At 43.6% G+C, this 19,298-nt stretch overlaps 1 protein-coding gene across 1 annotated transcript in view; it reads left to right on the top strand.

Moving 5' to 3' along the window:
• The window catches only part of LOC147693576 (solute carrier organic anion transporter family member 2B1-like), a 426,250-nt gene that overhangs the window by 228,998 nt on the left and 177,954 nt on the right, over positions 1-19,298 (top strand). The window contains exon 7 of the mRNA XM_086933806.1: positions 715-845. Coding sequence (XP_086789932.1) covers positions 715-845 — 131 coding nt within the window. The remainder of the gene's footprint in view (positions 1-714; positions 846-19,298) is intronic.

Here is a 19,298-nt window from a genome sequence, read left to right as displayed (position 1 = left end):
CCAGACTGCTTGGGAAGCTCTTTCCCAGCAGCCTGATTAAAAAAAAAAGGACTGTCTCTGGTGCTGAGCATTTATCTATCCTACTCTGATCTATTGTAGCCAGCTGCTCTTAAAATGTTGCAGCATCATGCAGCACATAATACCATGCACATACCTTGCACATGCACAGTCATTGGAAAGGCGAAATGGTTAGAGTTGCACATTACAGCTCATTTGCTCATAACTGCCAACTCCTCTAACATGTGGTCAGGAGGGCCTGATTGGTACTAGATTTTCAGGATGACCTTTGCGTATGCAAAATAGTTCCATTAGGTGTCACTGTGTGTAATTTTTTTTAACTAGATGTCATGAAAATCTGGTATGGATATGGCCCTCTACGTTTAGAGCCGGAAACCCCTGTTATGAGTTTTATAGCACTGCCCCTTGAAGAGCCATGCACTTCATTCTGAAGAAGCTTCTTAGGTGCTGGTCCAGTCTCCCGGGTCTCTCTTCCCTGTGTGCTCAGAGGAGACACCATTTTCTCCCAATTGAAGATGCTATTGTAAATATATATATCCATTTTCTAAACTTTTTCTCATGTTCATATTGTTAACAACATTGTCCTTGTAGTTGGTGCAGTGGGTTGGATGGAAAAGTAACCGTAATCGATAGGTTTTGCAGCTTCTCTTGTGCAATATATGAATCAAATAAATGTTTTGTTTCATTTTTTCGTAGCTGAAATTGTTCTCACTCCAAAAGATCCTCGATGGGTGGGTGCCTGGTGGATGGGCTTTCTCGTGGCCAGCAGTGTGGTGGGGCTTGCTGCTCTTCCCATCTTCTTCTTTCCAAAAGAAATGCAAAAAGAGGTAAGAACTTGTATATGTGTGCAAGTGTTGTAGCAACACTTAGCCCATTTTCAATGTTAGCCCTTTATCTCCTGGCACTACAATTTGGGTTCATTTACTTGGTTCTCCGATGTATCTTGAATTGTGCTGAGAGGGTTTGAATAACAGGGACCCAATCCAGTTAACCAATGAGGACCAGGAATCAGGTAACTGACCTACAAACTCGTAATTAGATTCATATATATAATTTCCAAAACTAAGCTATACAAATACAGTATTGTCACAGCTCGACCTAATCTCCTGAAGAGAATCAGTCGAACCTCAAGTTTGAGGGTGACACCTCCTAGGTCCCCTCATCTGGTCTGACTACTCATTCCATTGGTCAGTTCGTAAAGGGTGATTGTCATGCAGCAGGAAGACAACACATATTATAGCAAAAATGTGGTGATCATCACTTAAGCTGTCAAACCCAGTGGCGGTGCGTCCATTGGGGGCGTTGGGGCGTTGCCCCACTAGCCATGGACGACTGCACTGCCATGAATAATGACTTTTAAAAAATAAATCGGACTTTTTAAAATGAAATTTGAGCCGAGCGCACTGCGCGCTACCTGCTTTGGGAAAAGCCCGGCCGAATCTGGCATCCATAAGGAAGTGGGCCGAGGGGGGCGGGGCTGCAGCAAAGTGACAGGCAGGCAGGTCACACAGACAGGCAGCGAGGTGCTGACTGCGCATGGTAAATCCCGGAGTAGTCAATTTTTTGACTGTCCCGCGCAAGCGTACAGTAGACCTTCCCTCCCCTCCCCCTCCCTCCTTAGCACTCAGATACATAGGGGGACCCGGGGCCTCGGTCTCATGTAGGGCAGATAGTGTCCTGCTCGTAATCCAATCCTGGCGCAGTGGCGCTGTTCACGTGGCGCCAGGATTGGCTGCTGCAGCAGGATGGTGCAGCGCGTGGGTGTTGGCTGCTCGGAAGAGAGTAAGTGTGAAACTGAAAGTCACATAGCTGAGAGGGTCTGTAGTGGCGCCAACGGACCCGGGGCCTGCTCAGGAGTCGGACCTCAGGTAGGATTGTTTAAATATATATTTTATGTGGCGGGGTCTGGCCCAGTAGTAAGCCATCCATGTGGCTATTGTTGTGCAATTGTGATGCAATGCTCGTCTTGTCTGTGCGTAGGCGAGACTCGCCGATCTGTGGAATGAACCGTGTCTGAGTCTGGCTACAGTTCTGCTTACTCATATTTCAGCTTTTTTTTGCAATCAAATACTTATTCACTCGTACCGTACTGTAAATCATCTGACTCGTGCGTTTCTTTACCTATACTCCAGTATACTGATTCCCCCTAGGTCCAAAGTAAGTCTGGCCTGGCTGTTATCCTGAATCCTTGCAAGCATCATGCATTGCTCCGGCACCGCATTCATTGAAATCATGTATGGAGACGAGACAGTTTTGCATAGGGTGCCGGGCGATGCACTATTAATCTTAGAGTCGGAGATCTGAGTTCAGAGAGATGTGAGGAGCAACTACAACGAGTACAGGTGGAAAGGTCAGCGCTGCGGTAATGAGTGGGACTGGGAGTGAATATTAATAATGAACTAGGCTGACATCTTTGACCCTGAGTGACATTCAGGAATTTCTGGTCATCATGTAACTGTGTACAATCTTCTTGTTATGGCTGTCTTGACAGTGCGGTCGGGTTCAGTCAGAGCTGAAGACTTACGATTCCTAGCAGCCCATCCACATACTGCCAGTTCTTTCGTACACCGGAGCACTAGCGATATGTTCAGGCCGTCATCACAAACACAACACTGATGGCTTCTCTCAAACTGTGCAGCTTAGCACTGTCATGCCTTGATCATACCTGTTGCTGTCCCCATATCCACCAACATCCGATGAGTGAGAAACTGCTTTTAATAGGCTTCTCCGCTTATATCTACTTAAATTGAAGCACTTTCTGAAAGGTGTTGGTATATTAGAATGTCAACTGATTGTATGGGAGACACTGACACATGTAGCTCCATTTGAAAGTTCTCGACTCATAGGTCAATATTTTATTGGGCTCGATAATCCTTTTTTTAGGCGCCAACAGGTGCTTGCTTTTGAATCGGGATTTACAAGTAAAGTGAAAGTACAATTTTTTTTTCTAAAACAGAAATGTATCAAAATAATGCCTGGTGAAAACTGTACAATGAAACGCCACACCAATGCATGAAAACCTCTGTTGAGCTCTATGGGTTGTGATATTGAAGCTATACCTTCAGAGTTGGTACTCGTTTCTTTAAACTTTGCTGGTAGCATGATAAATGTGTAGTTGTGCGAGAGACCCAATATTTCTGTGTTGCATGTTCTCATGAAATTAGAAGGAATGAAATGACTTCCCCTCACAAAGGTGTTGTCAGCATTGACTCTGGCACTTAGCACGCGAGCCCTCAATCGCATGGAAACCACGCTAACATCACCACATTGTCTGTAACCAACAGCGCGCCATCGCGCACTATTTGAGGAAGATTCCTTATAGACCAGCAATAAGCTATGTTTTCATTCGCACAGTCTTCCTTTGCAATATTCTATGGGTGCACCCCGAAATTTGAATGCCTGAGGTGTCATGAACAAACATGATAATGGAATGAGAAAGACTTGACAGGGTATAATTAAATTAGTAATTTGTAACTTTTGTAGTCTCTTTTGGACGGCTCAGCTTAGTATCTAGATATAAATTGAAATAAATGCATTCTTGCTGCATGGTAGTTTGGTCTGGGGGCCCATAGTCTGGTGCAGTTTCTACGTCTGGGTCTGTACTCAAAAATGCATTGTATCGCAAAGTCTGTTAAGAAGCTCTGTGGTTATACTGAATACGCAGCTATGTATGTTATGACATCTCTTTATTAATTTAATAACTGCACTTTCACAATTTCTTTCTTTGACCTCCCTGGTTTATCAAATTTGCTTGAAAATGCAACATTTGTCCACTCTTTTGTCAAAAATTTCTTGGGGGGTTATCCCACCAAAACCCCTTCGGTTGTTCCCGCTCGCTTGCTACGGTGCAGTATGAGAATGATTTTACGCCCCACTGCTTTCAAATGTCACCAGCCGCCACTGGTCAAACCATCTAGTATGTATAGCTTCCAAACAACGGCCTTTTAGCAGAAGCATATCTGTGAGTTTAAGAGGTCAGTTTCTCACTGCACGTGTTCCCAAAGTAACAAAATTGTTGCAAACAGTGCTAGTATGCAAATGGGAACTCTATCAATGAGACGTAGTTTCTCTTCACATTGCAAGTTTGCGAAGCCTTTCCATGAGAACAGCATCAAGCGAAGTGAGGAAAATTGAATTTGGTTCATGAAATACAGATTATAGAAATAATGGAATTATGCATTCAGAATCCTTTGGGTCCCTATATATTTTATTTAATCTTTTTTGCACTCACAAAGCACTTTAGTTTTGTTGTAATTAGCACTTGTAACTGCAACATATTACTGTACTTTTAAAGTATCAACGTGTAAAATTATTTCACAACATAAATTATTAATATTGTTTCAAATAATTTGCATTAGTAAGTGTATGAATATTATTCCCTAAAACTTTCAAAGCATTTGGCCTCAGTATAGACATTAGGACCCATTTGTCTTTTCTCACTTGATTTCGCATATGCCAATGTGGAGTTTAAACCTGAATCTTTTCAATATTACATTTAACTTATTTCTAGACCATGTTAGATTTCGTTAGTACTTCACAGACATCATTATTTTGATAAGAATGGTTAACAATTTTATAACACCTAAATGCACCGCATTTTTCTTTTGATTTGATACACATTGGATTACCAAGTGAAACAAGTTAAACTATGAACCTATATTACTTAACCCCTTCGCTGCAGGGGTAATTCCTCCATTGTGATGGGGGGTGGGCGCGCACAGCACACCTGTGCTGATAACGCGCTCAGCTCGTCATGCAGCACAGTGCTGGTGTGCTGATGACGAGCTCAGCTCGTCATGACCACGCCCATTTAGTGGAACTATCAGCAAATTAGGGGAATTCGCCCAGCGTGCGAGCGTTCCACGGGCCATGACGAGCTCAGCTCGTCATCAGCACACGAGCACCGTGGCTGATGATGAGCTGAGCTCATCATCAGCATGGGAGGGGTTAATGTATTTGCTTCTATCTACGCAACGCTTTTACGATGATTTAGCTATGGGTACGATTATGATTGTCAGGCGGAGGCCATCCGACAGCTAGTCGGAGGCTTTCCGCTCAACATTAATGGTTTCTGTTCGACAGCCATATTACAATACTGACGGTCAGAGGGGAAACACGCAGTGGACATTCTGCTCAACTTCTGACAGGCTCACAGAGCCCGTCTGGGCGGCGGGCAGAATGGTAATGCTGATGTCGCTTTAAACCTGCTCCTTAATGGCGGCTCGCCCTTCATGAAAAGGCAGGTGGAAAGTGCATTTGAGGGCCCCTAGCAGAGCCCTTTTTCACCCTGGTCCCCCGCTATAGGGCCTGGCGGCCTTCGAAACATTCATGTACTGTGTGGCAGGCACCTCATGGTGCCTGCCACAAGGTGCAGGGATGTTTGAAAACATCCAGGTAACAATTGTAGCTTGTGCTGTGGCCCTTTTCTGCCTACTGCACAAGCTGCAATTGTAAAATGGATGTGTGTATCGAAATACCGTGGGTGGAACCGCCAATCTACGGTCGGGCGGTTCCATTCCGCAACAGTGGAGGTCGGACGCTTGTCTGACCGACATCCTAATTAGGCCCCAAGTCTTTTCATGATCTATTTCCAATGATTCTTCAACATATATTTTGCAGGGTTGGTGTACGTTTTTGAATTTTTATTTTTTTTAGATTTTTCTCCCAGATATCTCATGATCAGTCTGGCGCCTCAGTTAAAGGGATTCCCCTACCCAAGAATATTTTGGCTGGCAATTGGAATCGGGTTGATCTCAATTCTCTCGGTGCTTCTCTCGCTTCCTCTCCCCCCGATCTTCTTAACCTTTCCCTTGATCTTCAATTAGGCGCCGTGAATCACTGGCTGTCCTTTTCTTCTGACCTGGTTGCCCCCTCAGGAAAGTCAAGTCTTGCCGCCCCCATGATGCCCAAAAGTGGTTTACGGACGAGTTGAAAATTCTTAAACTGGACCTTAGGCGCTCTGAACTCCATTGGAGGCGCAACTACTGTCCTCTCTTGCGAGCTAAATACAAGTGTCTTCTAGCTAACTATAAGAGGGCTATCCTCTCAGCTAAAACCACTTACTTTTCGGAGAAAATCACCTCATAAGCCAATAAGCCCAAAGAGATTTTCTCGATAGTTCGCAACTTAGTTGCTTCTGACAGGGCCAATCTTAACCTCATCCCCTCCCAAGCGTTCTGTTTGTCCCTGAATGATTTCTTTTTAGAGAAAATCGTGAAGATCAAATCTAACATCCCTTCAGTATCTTAGCCACCCCTTCCCCTGCTCTCCCTCCGCCCACTTCTTCCCTTGACCAGTTTCCCCCCATCTCTTTGGACTCCTTTCTTGCTTTACTCCAGAAAGTGAAGTCAGGCTCCCCGGCTGACTGTGTTCCAGCTCACATTCTGAGAGAGCTCTTCACTCACTGCCCTGATCCCCCCCCCCTTTCCCTTCTTAACACCTTGGCTGCTAGGGAGATTTTTTCCTGTGCTGATATTTCATGACTCCCATTGTTCATGACGAGCTCAGCTCGTCATCAGCACAGCTCCGCTGTGCCTCATGACGAGCTGAGCTCGTCATGAGCATCGAAGGGGTTAATGCCTCTATCTCCTCAGGCCTAGTCCTGAAATCCTTGAAATCAACCATAGTTTCCCCCATTTTAAAAAAGCCGGCTTAGACCCCTCCCTTCCGTCCAACTTTAGACCCATTTATATTACAGTTATATTACAACTTGTCTCTCCACTTTCATTGAGGATAACCAACTTTTTGGCCTCCCACCAAGCGGGATTCCGCCCGGCCCACTCTACTGAGTCAGTGGTCCTGTCCGTTCTTGACGAGCTAAAGAGCAAGGCTGATTCCAACCTACCACAAGCCTTCGTGCTCCTTGCTTTGTCCGCTGCGTTTGACACGGTCGACCACTCCATCCTTCTCGGCCGTGTCCGTGCAGCGGGCGTTCGGGGCACTGCCCTCTCTTGGCTCGCCTCTTTTCTTAAAGAACAGACTCAGGCGGTCCATCTTTCTGGTTTCATTGCCCCCACCCGCTTGGTTCCATGCGGGGTCCCCCAAGGTTCCTCCCTGTCCCCTCTTCCTTTTAATCTTTACATCCACCCCCTTATTCTCTCTCTTCTTGACATGGGGGTCTCCATGTATAATTATGCGGACGTCCTCCAGTTAGTATTTGATCTTTCCTCTCCTTTGGACTCCCTACCTTAATTCCACTCTACACTAGCTTTCATCTCTGAGTGGATGAACCACAACCAACTTAAACTCAATCTGGACAAGACGGAGTTGGTCCTGACTAGCCCTACTACCTCCCCCTGGTCTGCCGCCTTTTGGCCCTCCACCTTTGGCCCCACGCCCATGCCAGCGGCCTCTGCAAAGACCTTGGGCATTAAAGTCAGTCGGGACCTCTCCATGCATGCCCAGATTAGCTCAGTTGTCTCCTCCTGCTTCCTTTCCCTCCGGATTATTCGGAAAGTGTCCCGTGTTTTTTTCTTCCGATGCTCTTAAACTTATTATTAATGATTCTTTCTCGTCTTGATTACGGGAATAACCTCTACGTGGGCACTCCGGCCTACGAACTACGCCGTCTTCAGGCTATCCAGAATCAGGCCGCCCGTCTTATCCTTCACTTTCCCAAGTTCCTCCACATCACTCCTGTTTTGAAATCCCTTCACTGGCTTCCCATTTGCCAGAGTTCCCTTTTCAAGATGGGTTGTCTGGCCTTCATGGCTCGTGCCCGCACTTCCCTGGCTTTCATTAATTCCCTCATCATTCCCTACACTCCCAACCGTGCCCTCTGTTCCTCCAATCAGGCTCTTCTCAATGTTCCGTGCTTCAGCTGATCCAAAACTGGAGGCACTAGATTCTCTGTAGTAGCCCCTCGCTTCTGGAACAGTCTCCCACTGTCCATTAGATCCATTCCAGTCTACCTACAATTCCGCAAGACCTTTAAGACCTTCCTTTTCTCCCAAGCGTACTCCTGCTTCCTTTCGGTAGAATTCCATTCATCTCAGCCTTCAACTTTAGCGCCAGGAAGCCGCTAGGTCACAGTGCGCTCTATCAAGAACTTTTAAGTTCAACTTTAACTTCCAACTTTGTCTGCTTCTTTACAAGTGATGGCTTAAAGTTTACCTTATGTGCTTAAAGCTTAGCCTACATGCTAAAAGTGTGACATATATGATTGGGACAGCAAAAGTGTATGCGGCCAAAATGACATTGATTAGTGACAAATATCTCATATTTATATTTCTTGTAATCGCACTAGAAAATGTGTGTTTTAAAGTTCTTCAAAAGTTGTGTATCTTGAGATGTCACATAGTCGAACTGAGAACCAAAAGCAGCCCTGTCAGAAAAATATTCATTTTTCCGTCACTTTGTATTAATTCTCTCTCTCTCTCTCTCTCTCTCTCTCTCTCTCTCTCTCTCTCTCTCACTCTCTCTCACTCTATCTCTCTCTCTCTCTCTCTCCTTTCTCTCTTTCTTCCTCCCTCTCGTTCTTTGCCATCTGCCATAAACCCAGAGGAAAGTCGATGGAATAAATGATCAGTCCAGCCCAGCTAGCCAAAGACCTTTTACTGTGTATAAATGAAATAGAGAGTGGATTTTGGGACAGTCCTCATCAGCCAGGCTCATTAAGCCGCTGCTTGTTTGAAGTATCCATCAGCATCAGCCCACGACATTCCCGATGTGCAACAAACAAACTGTCTGATGAACACATAGACAGCATGAATACATGCTATGTGCCTGGGCATCTGTATGCTCTACTCATGTGGTGCATGTATACATGCTGTATCTGTGTGCCTATGTATTAGTTTGAGTTGCCTCTGCATGTTGTGCTACATTTTTCTTGGGCGTATGTTCTCGGTACATGCCTGTAATGTTGGTGGTCTGTGTCGCACTGTAGGCTTTGCCGGGTCTTTAGCATGCTAAAGTATGGAAACAGTGGCATGTACAAATGCTGTTTGAATGCGGTAGGGCATTAAAGTCAGTTCTATTGGCTTTGGAAGTGCTGGGCTTTTCTTGCAGTGTACATTAGAGCATGCAAGTTCCCTCCTCATTCTTTGGCCCTGAGGTGGTGCATGATGCAGTTACATCTGATAGCATCCCATTGATGATCCCAAGGCCAATGCCAAGGGGAGTAGGATTGCATAGACAAACACAACCGAGTGTTGACATGTTTTTGCAGGCTGCTGCCACACCCTTCTACAGGTTATATGGAGTTTGTGGTTGGGCTATGTTTATTACCATAAAGACAAAAACACTGTCTCTGATAACATTTCCTAATGCTTTTGAGACATTAAGAGGATAGATGTTCTTTCTGGAATTGGAATAGCACTCTTAAAGATGGTCAGGATGCCACTACTTCTTTATTTCTTTGCAAATATATTTTTTATCATACTGAGTATAACATACAACATTTAGAGAAATAGAGTCTTTATTGAGTGAACTGATTCACTGTAATAGCAGGGGAAGAGTAACACTCGGTAAGCTTCAGTTACTCATCTCTGCAAAGAACCTTGGAGCACCTGATTCTGAGCTCTGTTACTTAGCAGCTCAAGGGCAGTGGACGTTTTGGACCAACAATCTGTTGAAAACCTTGGTTGCCATCAGCTACGCCCTTGCTACTCTAGATCTGATGGTTCTTGAAGGTTGCATCAGGAGCACAAAGGAAAAAGGGCTCACAAAGCCCTGTTGACCTTTTTTGGTTTTCTATCCATGTTGTATTCCTAGCCCCTCAGTAGTCATAGGAGTGTGATGCCACTCCATCTATCCTCAAAGTTTTGTTCAACTAAGTTTGACCCATAGAGTGTGTTTTGTTAGGATTCTTGAGCCGCTTTGCTGAGGGGATGCCACTTAGGATCTGAAAAAACATCTCCCTATCTATTAGGATTGCCCCAATCCTGCTTCAGTTTTGTAAATTGCCGAAGGCACACATATCTTAAAGGACAGTACATCATGATGCAATAACAGTTCACTTTTGCTCTTAAAAACAAGCTACCTGTCCAATCACATGTGACTGCGATTTGGCCCTGGACTCAATACAGCACTCTATTCCCTTTCAGCTAGATTTGCACTATATATATCATACCTACAGAGGTGCTGCTGATGTGTGTGCCAAATTGGGACCCTATCAGGGGTTGGCTTCACATACAGCAAGGAACAGCTCTGTTCCATCAAAGGTAAATAGTCATACCTTTAATGTAAATTTATTTTGAAATTTTTGTAAGAGAAATTTAACTTTCTTGTGTCAAAATTTCTATAAAAGACAATACAGCCAAATTTAGAAATTAGATAAAGTCAAGTCAAAGATCTTTATTCGGAATAAAACATCCATAAAAGTGCATACAGGATACAATTGCAGAAAAATACAGTACAATGATATAACAACCAACAGAGACGTAATCTGACCAATTCTACAAAAACGCAGGGATGTTTTAAAAAACAGTATATACAATTAAAAGATTTAGAGACAGCTAAAAATAGCGACAACAAAAGTAAAATCTGAGCAAATATATATACAAAATACAAATGTGCAAATTAGTAAAGATATAAAGTGCGAAGTGCAATGTGCAAATATTATCCATCAATGTGCAAAGTAGCTCGTGAGTGAACAGCAGATTTAAGAAAACAGCTCACTCTGAATATTATTTCATCTGAACCCAACAATAATAAGGTCCTCAATGCTATCCTAAAATCCGACAGGTCATGTTTCCGACAGTAAGGCATTAAATAATGAGCAGTAAACAATTTATAAAAGTCACAGAAGAACAAGAAATGCATAAGACTCTGTTTCATATTTGGGTTACACGGACAACTTAGGGTTTCCAAATGTTTGTTGTAACCCAGGGGGAAGTTTAATAAATTTACAATACTCCCATCCCGAAAGCGGAACAGTAGACTCCTGTTCCATCTACCGAGGTGTAAACGTAGGTATTTCTGGGGCGGGCCAGGGTGACTGCTAGAGGGCTCAAAATGGCCCATATACTTTGTAACAGTACACTTTGAAAAGTTTTTCCTTTCCCGCTCCTCTCTATATAGATTATATAGGGCCCTTTGAATCAAGGTCTTATGAGAACGATTTATAAAACTAGGGGAGGTAAACAAATGACCATGCCCTACACTCATTAAACATTTATTTACAGCTTTTAACCATGGTATACAATGTGCCCTATCACATTTTAAACAGTCCAAGATTATATCACGTGTCAATGCGGCAGCCGGATTCGTCCATATCTTTAGCCAGAAAAGTGCTGGCCTTGATCTAACAAAGTCCTCTATGTATGAGATGTTTAATTCGCTGTGACATATATAGTTTGAGGAACAAATGACTCCACCCAACACCTTCCGACAAAACCTATTTTCTTTGGTCTGGATATGGATACAGTTAGTATATCCCCATACCTCTGCACCATAAGTGCCCGTTGGAATACATTGGGTTTGATAAATCTTTACTAGTGGCACAATAACATCAGCATGATTAGGTTGGCGCAGGGAAGTAATCGAATTTATCGCTTTACCTAACTTGTTCCTTGCATAGGAGACATGTGGTTGCCAGGAACCAGTGTTGGAGAACAGCAGCCCCAGATATGGGAAGGTGCAGGTACTTTTTAAAACATTTGCCCCTGATGTAATCTCAGTAATTTTGTACTTTTTCGGGCCACAACTCATAATAAGGGATTTTTTTAAATTTGTGGTTAAACCTAAGTCGGCCATAAAACTGACAAAACCTGAAGTTAAAATACGCAGTACCTTTGGGGTGAGGCCCATTAGGACCGCATCATCTGCGTAAAGGAGGGTGGGTATGGGGGTCCCATTTACATGTGGTACATCTTTTGTTAGGGTACTCAGGGAACTGCTCAGTTCATTAATATATAAAATAAAAAGCAGGGGGGCCAGCACACATCCCTGTCTGACCTCCCTGCCAATGACAATATTGCTAGAAACTTTGCCAGATTGGTTAATACGCACACGTGCTCTTAGGTCGCTATGAAGATAGGATAAAAAATGAACCAAATAATCATCTAAACCATAATTGAGAAGGACGGACCATAAACGGGAACGATTTACAAAATCAAAGGCAGAACTTAAATCCATGAAACCAAAATATAAGGGGGATTTTTTAGCGATGTTATATTTTGCCATTATCAAATTTAAGTTCAAACATTGTTCAACCGTGCCCACACTACTGCGGAAACCTAGCTGGCTTGGGTGTAGAATTTTTCTTTCATCTGCCCAAATTCTAATTCTTTTAAAGATTACCCTACCCAAAACTTTCAGGGTTTTATCAATTAATGATATTAAGCGATAGCACCCAGGATCCAGCCTGTCGCCTTTTTTGAAAATAGGTACAATAGTACTGCACGACCATGTTTCTGGGATAGATTCGTTTGTTAGGTTGTTAAAAACATTACACAACAGAGGTGCCCAAAAGTTAATTTCACATTTTAGTTGATCAATCGAAAGGCCATCAGGACCAGGGGCTTTATTACCAGCACTTTCTATGATGGCATCCTCAACCTCAAACAGTGAGATGTTCAAGGGGGTTGGGGGGGAAGGGTTGCTGTGTGGTTGCCGGATGCGGCATAGATCTTAGAAAAATGGTCAACCCACACAGGCCTGATGATGTTACAGTTAATTGGTGTTATATTTGAATCTAGAGATCTTAGGTTCTTTACCTCCCTCCAAAACCCCGTGGTATCTTTTAGGTCAGCCATACGTACAAGGGATTCCCAGTGATCCTTGACTAATTCATTGGATCTGATGCGTAAGGTGGATTTGTACTTTGTTCTCAGCAACCTTACCTGGGAAATATCCTGTGGTTCGGACTTGAGTGCAGCTCTTAAATTCCGGTTTGCTCTGGAGCAAGAAGCATCAAACCATCTTGGGATTTCCACGGTTTTCCTAGGTGCTGGTTTGGAAATCTCACTTTTTATTGCGGAGCAGAGTTCACTAAATGATTTAATCACTTTTCCCCCACAACTATCAATAGTAAGGCAGTTTGCGATCAATGCTGGGTGTTTCTTAATTACCTTTGCCAGGACTCCCCTGTTATCCACTCCCTCCAAACAACCCTTAGTCTGTCCGTTGAAGCTTCCAAGTTTGTTGCTCCAATTTCATTTTGTGATAACTTACCCCCAAATGATTTCAAATAGGTCACAATGGGATAGTGGTCACTGTATACTTTACACACTACCTCAGCTTTGGATAAAACATCGGCGAGGGGGGGTGAAACAAATATATAATCAATTGTTGTTGCATTCTGATGGCCGATGAACGTCGCAATCGGGGCAGTGCTTATTTCAGTACCAGCAAACTCCATGCAATTTACAAGTTCTCTAGTTGCAAGGAGATCGGATAGTTCTACGCCTCTCCTACAGGGGGGATTGCTTGAGTGTATGTGTGCGTTGAAATCCCCTCCTAAACAAATGCCATCGAATTTCCCGTATTTCCGTCCCTCCGCTATTTCATCGATAAAATCAAACAAATCTATAAAATTACGATTGGGATGGGATAAAAAATCATTATTGTAGAAATTAATCAGACATAGTTTTACCCTCTTTGTATATATCAATGCCATAAAACTTGGGTGATTAGTTTGTATTACTTCAGTTTTGGCCTCTGCAGTTATTTTTACCCAAATCGATAAGCCCCCACTGGGTCGACCCAGGGAGGGGGCCGATACAATCCTATTATGACAGCTATACCCTTCAAATAACAAGTGGGTTGTACACCAGGTTTCTTGAAACATTAGCACATCGTGGCAGTTCACCCAATCCTTCCAAGTTTTAATTTCCATTTTTGCCTTCAGACCAGCAATGTTCCAACTCAGAATTGACAGGTTTTTATCAGGCCGTGGACAAACATCCTGAGTGGACACTTGGGTAGTTGCTATTTGGTTGTCCAGTGGGTTACATTGTTGGTTTGGAGGTAAGGAAAAGTCAGATGGTGTCAAAGGTACCTCAAACAGTGCTTCCTGTACAAATTCATCCTCAGGGACCACAACAGCTAGATCTTCATCAATAGCTGACAGTCAGGTGCCCAGGTCACAAAGTGCCGAAAATCTATTATGCAGAGGAAACAAGGGAGGTGGTTGCATCATTCTATGTGGGGGTCTGTAAAAATAACTCAGCGGTAAGGGGGTCACCACAGTGGTTGGGCCGTGCTGGACAAAATTCTTGTTCAACAAGAATTTTACAGTGCCAGGGTTCCTGAAATTAATTATGATACAGTCCCCGTTAATGTTTTTGAAGAGAGGACCGACCCAGGTTACCCGACGTGTGGATAGAATTTCTTTAGATATGTCGTAGCCGACCCCCTTGTGCTTGGTTAACCAGTCAATGCATTTGTTGTGTAACTGAACCCAAGATTCTCCTTGTCCCTCCCTAAGCGGTGGTATACCAGCCAGAACCAAGACGTAGGGGCATGCCTCAGGAGGAAGATGTAAAGCAGGACCTTGATGTTTTAACGGCCTGTTGTCCTTGTGTTGAGCCCTGAGCTGGCCAGGATTGGGGGATACCTTCTGCTTGTTTGTGCCTGTGAGAGAATTACACTTCTGGTTATTCTTTATGACGCTAGGAGCGGTGGAAGGTGGTAGAGAAATAGATGACAAGCTTGAGGCAGAATTGTTTTGCCTTATATTTGCTTCCACTGAGGGTGTTGTGAGTGAGGACGGACTACTAGCATTAGGTACTTCTTTGGCCCCATTTGCTGTGAGTGAATTACAGTTTTTAATAAGGTCACCACTGGAAAAGGCGCTGGTAATAGACTCCAAGTCTTTTAACAGACGTTCGCCTCTGATTTTATCTAGGCATACCGTACCCTTTCTCTTGGCGTCGTCATTTTTCACGAGGGTTTCCAATCTATCAAGTCTCTTAAAAATAGTATTGAATTGCTTGATCATTTGACCTTCAAGTTGTTTAAAAATTGTGTCAGCAATAGTCTCTATAAGATTTCCCTTTGATTTGGATTGAAGGCTACTTTCATTTGGGAATTCTGTCTGTGTAGAGATGGAATTTGTGCCATCATTTATTACAACGGTGTCACAGTGTTCTCCTCGGAGCAAGCTGACAAAGACCCTGTTTGTTGTTGTTTCTTCCCCCTAGTCCACATATTCTGTGGGGTTGGCTGGTTATTACTCCTAGGGGGCTGCTTCCTCTTATTTATTGTGGACTTAACTGGACCCCTTTTTCGCTTAGCTCCAGTGTTCTCAGTTGTATCAATGTTCGTAGTTATTGGTGGTGATGCTGGTTGCGATACCAGATCAGGAGCAACAACAGTGGCTGTATTAGTGGTGTTTCCCTCTATTGGTAGATCAGACAAGCTGACAGCAGGAATTGCTTTTACCACAATTACTTCAGGGAATAAGTGCGTGGTGTGATTAGGACTGGCTGTTGTAGTAGGTTGGCTAATATTAAGTGAGCCCAAAGAGAGCCTCCTCTCGGTTTCTGCAATCTCATTGAAGGCAGTATCTATTAGTGTCTCAAACGAGAGTTGAAAAGACACAGGAATTACAGTGTCTTGTGTGTCTGTGTTTGTGGTGTTACTTGTGGCGTTGCGTTTCCCCATTATTAATGCAGTGGGCTCACCTTGAAAATGAAAGTTAGATATGTGGCCCGCCCGACCACTGTTGACCTCTGAGGGCCTCAGAGGGCCCGCCCTTTGCCCGGGCTTAGCCCGGCGCCTGCCCCCGCGGTCCCGTGACGCGGGAAGTGATGCCCCTTTTTGTGCGCCTCCTGGCGTGCTCAGCCTCGACGCGACTTCCGTCCAGGTCGCGGAGGCTTCTGGGGCTTGTGGTCTCAACTCCCCCGCTCGGCGGCAGCACAGATGGTCAGAGGCTGCGACGGGGGGAGGAGACCGGCGATGTCAGGGCAGCGTACTGGGCGATACATGGCAGGTTCCCCGATGATGAGGGAAAGCCCAGCCAACAGCAGCAGCGGACAGGTAGGGAGCTCCGAGCGGCAAGCAACCGGCAAAGACACACCCGCTCCCCAGCAAGGGATGCCCCTTTTTGTGCGCCTCCTGGCGCGCTCAGCCTCAACGCGACTTCCGTTCAGGTCGCGGAGGCTTCTGGGGCATGTGGTCTCAACTCCCCCGCTCGGTGGCAGCACAGATGGTCAGAGGCTGCGGCGGGGGGAGGAGACCGGCGATGTCCGGGCAGCGTACTGGGCGATACAAGGCAGGTTCCGCGATGATGAGGGAAAGCCCAGCCAACAGCAGTAGCGGACAGGTAGGGAGCTCCGAGCAGCAAGCAACCGGCAAAGACAGATAAAAGGAATTTAGTAAAAAGACCACATGTGCCACAGTTCAATAGATGTATGTATACGCAGAGTGGTATAAGGATATTATGAGCCTATCCAGAAGGTAGCAGCATACAGTACAGTGTTACAGGCAACAATACAGTTAATGAGTGATTGGAGAATTCACTAGTGCTGGGAGCAGTATTAGACACTTGGCCGGCTTTAGGGCAGTACAGCCAGTGCAGTCCCACCTTGTGCTGAGCTCGGGGGGCTCAATGTTTAGCAATAACTTATAGGTTTTAAACCACCTGCTGTAGAGTTTCTTGTGTGTTCAGCATTTTTCAGGCAACAATAAGCATGTCAAGCTAAGTCTGGTGACAAATGTTCCTGCTGGAGTGAGATCAGTTTTGTCTAGTGTAAGTTTTGACTTATCAGAAAGTATTCAGAAGGTTAATTTGCCTGCTGGAAATAATGTGTCCCATGCAGAATAAAGAACTTTATTTTAAATGGATAGCTCAGTGGATTGCTGTTTTTGTCACTGAGATCCTTTTGCTACTTGAAGTTCATAGGTTACAATTCTAGTACAGCACAGTGACCTATCAACTGTTGTTAAAGAGCTGCATGGTATAGGTTAGTCTAGTCTGTGCTTATCCCAAAGTTGCCAAACAGTGTTTGTTTTAAGGTAAAGACATTCCTACTAGTAAAGACAACTCAGCCACTGTGGTACATTTTCAATCCAGAGTTTGTGCTTCTCCACATAAAATACAGTTCTATGATCTCCTTGTCTACATTCTTTGCAGCCGGCATATTAACCACTGTGCTATCTTATGATGAGCTACTAGACAAACTTTGATCTGCCCCTAGACAAAACTCTCTTCAGCAGGAACATTAATCACCAGAGTTATCTTTACAAAAAAACAGGGGTTTTGTCTTGTTGGGCCTGGGCTTCACACAGAAGTTGGGCATCCAGGGTTGGATGAGGCCTGGGCATTGTTTGAGGTGTAGTATCATTATGCTTAGAGTGGAAAATACAGAAAGAGACAATAACAGGTGATTTTGGGGCAGTGTTGGTAGCACATCAATGATGTTCCAAGGGTGTCCCAATGCATGGCTACTATAATATAACCAGGTCGCCTTATGAAATGTAATTGATAGTGATCCCCTAATTTCCACCCTTTCTCTGCTAATGTAGATCTTGAATTGGGCCTAGACTCTATCATATGTTTTTTTATAATCCTTTATATTTTCACCTCTTTAAAATGTAGTTGATAAAACATCTGAGAGCGCCTCCTGTAGAAAGAAGGTGCATAAAAGCAATAAATTCTAAACCTGATACTCCAGCTATAGCCAGTGAAACAGAAGTTTTTTGCAATGGAACACCAAAATATGTGGTAGTGCTAACTCAGTTATTCAGCAACAATAGACGGACAAATTATGCATTTTTATGTATACCTCACCTCCAAGTCCCGGAACGGACATAACCCTCAGTAGCAGACTTCAGGAAGATACTCGAGAACTGGCTTTTCTACTGGGCCCTGCAATCTAGCGCCTGGATATCCTCCTGGGTGAATAGCAGCACTCTACAATTTCTGATTGGTTAATTGAGTGACCACATTCTTTGGAAGTATATTATGTAATTTACCACACATTATACAAAGGAATCTCAGGTCAAAAATGTATAAACATTTGCCAGATTGTTTACTAATAAACAATGATGTTGTCTTACAGAGAAGCACAAGACTATATTGGTGTTAACACCAACCCCAGTAACTCCCAATGTAAAACAATTATGTAAAACAAGCAGTCTTACCAGTCAGCAAACACCAAGCCTACATGCACACTTGATGTATAGTAAAAGTGTGCTTTTTTCGTTCTACATTGCCCAATTAAGTTCGAGCTCTGCAGAACAGCACTGAACATTACCAATGTAAACTGTATCATGTCCCTCAAAACATAAGACTTTAAAAATGAAGAATATTTGTGATAATTCTATACTGTGGGCCCTCTCTAACTTCTTCACTGAGAGCAATGTATGTGAAGCGACATGAATTTGGACAAATAATGAAAGAAAAGGCTTCAGGACAAAGAAGGACGCATCATTTCAGGCGTTTGATTTACATTTAAAGGTGTAAGGATGTTTTTTTCATGCTGCGGACAAAAGCTGCTCTCTAGAGTATTAATTTGTGGCATTACTGCCCTCTGAGCAAAAGTGTCATCTCATTAGAACAAGTTTTACAACAAAATCCAGCAATTAACCACTGGACGATGGCCAGGTAACCTTTGCAAAATGTCTGGCAAATTATGCAGCAAATACTCATTATTAAATATGTGACAAGTGCAGTAAATGTATGATACCTAGGAAATTACAGCAGCCGTAGGATTACATACTTCTAATGGCCCTAACTTTAGAAAAACTAGATAGTGATTAGATTCAGACACTGGTTTTACTGCTGCAGGAAACAAGAATAGGTAGAAGTGGTACCATTTTTACTGAAAAGAATGAAGAAAATGTGTATTCACCGATAAGAATAACATCTACTCTTTGGATTCTTTTTTGTAAATTAAATTGCTCAATTTGACCTGAAAGTGCATTGATTGGAAACTACCACAAATAACCTACACATAGAAATAAGGCATCAGAGAAGATATATATGACAGATATACTGCCTTGCTTTGTCCATTTCTATACTTTTCAGGGTGAAGGCTTCTGATTGTATGGAAGTCACACAACTCAACAGGGTTGCTGTGCTGTGGACGCAGACGTTCTAGGGGAAGTGTCTATTGCAGGCAGGGTGTGCACATCCAGAAAACCCCAAACTGCACTGACTTGAACCAAGCTGTTTTGAGCTACCTAGGATTAAAGTGTTTTAATATGCTACATCTCCATGGTCCTTACACAGATAGTAAGAAATGAACTTTATTGTGCAACAAAAATGTGTACCATGATGCCCAGATTCAAATCAGCCTCTGCCATTTTATTTAACCAATTCACACAGTCATGGCCAACATAAGAATGTCAAAAATGATATTTTACATGTTCCTCACTAACCAGGACATTGAGTA

This window comes from Lissotriton vulgaris, chromosome 8 (genome assembly GCF_964263255.1).
Source record: "Lissotriton vulgaris chromosome 8, aLisVul1.2, whole genome shotgun sequence".
NCBI lineage: Eukaryota > Metazoa > Chordata > Amphibia > Caudata > Salamandridae > Lissotriton > Lissotriton vulgaris.
This window is presented reverse-complemented; position numbering and strand designations above follow the sequence as displayed.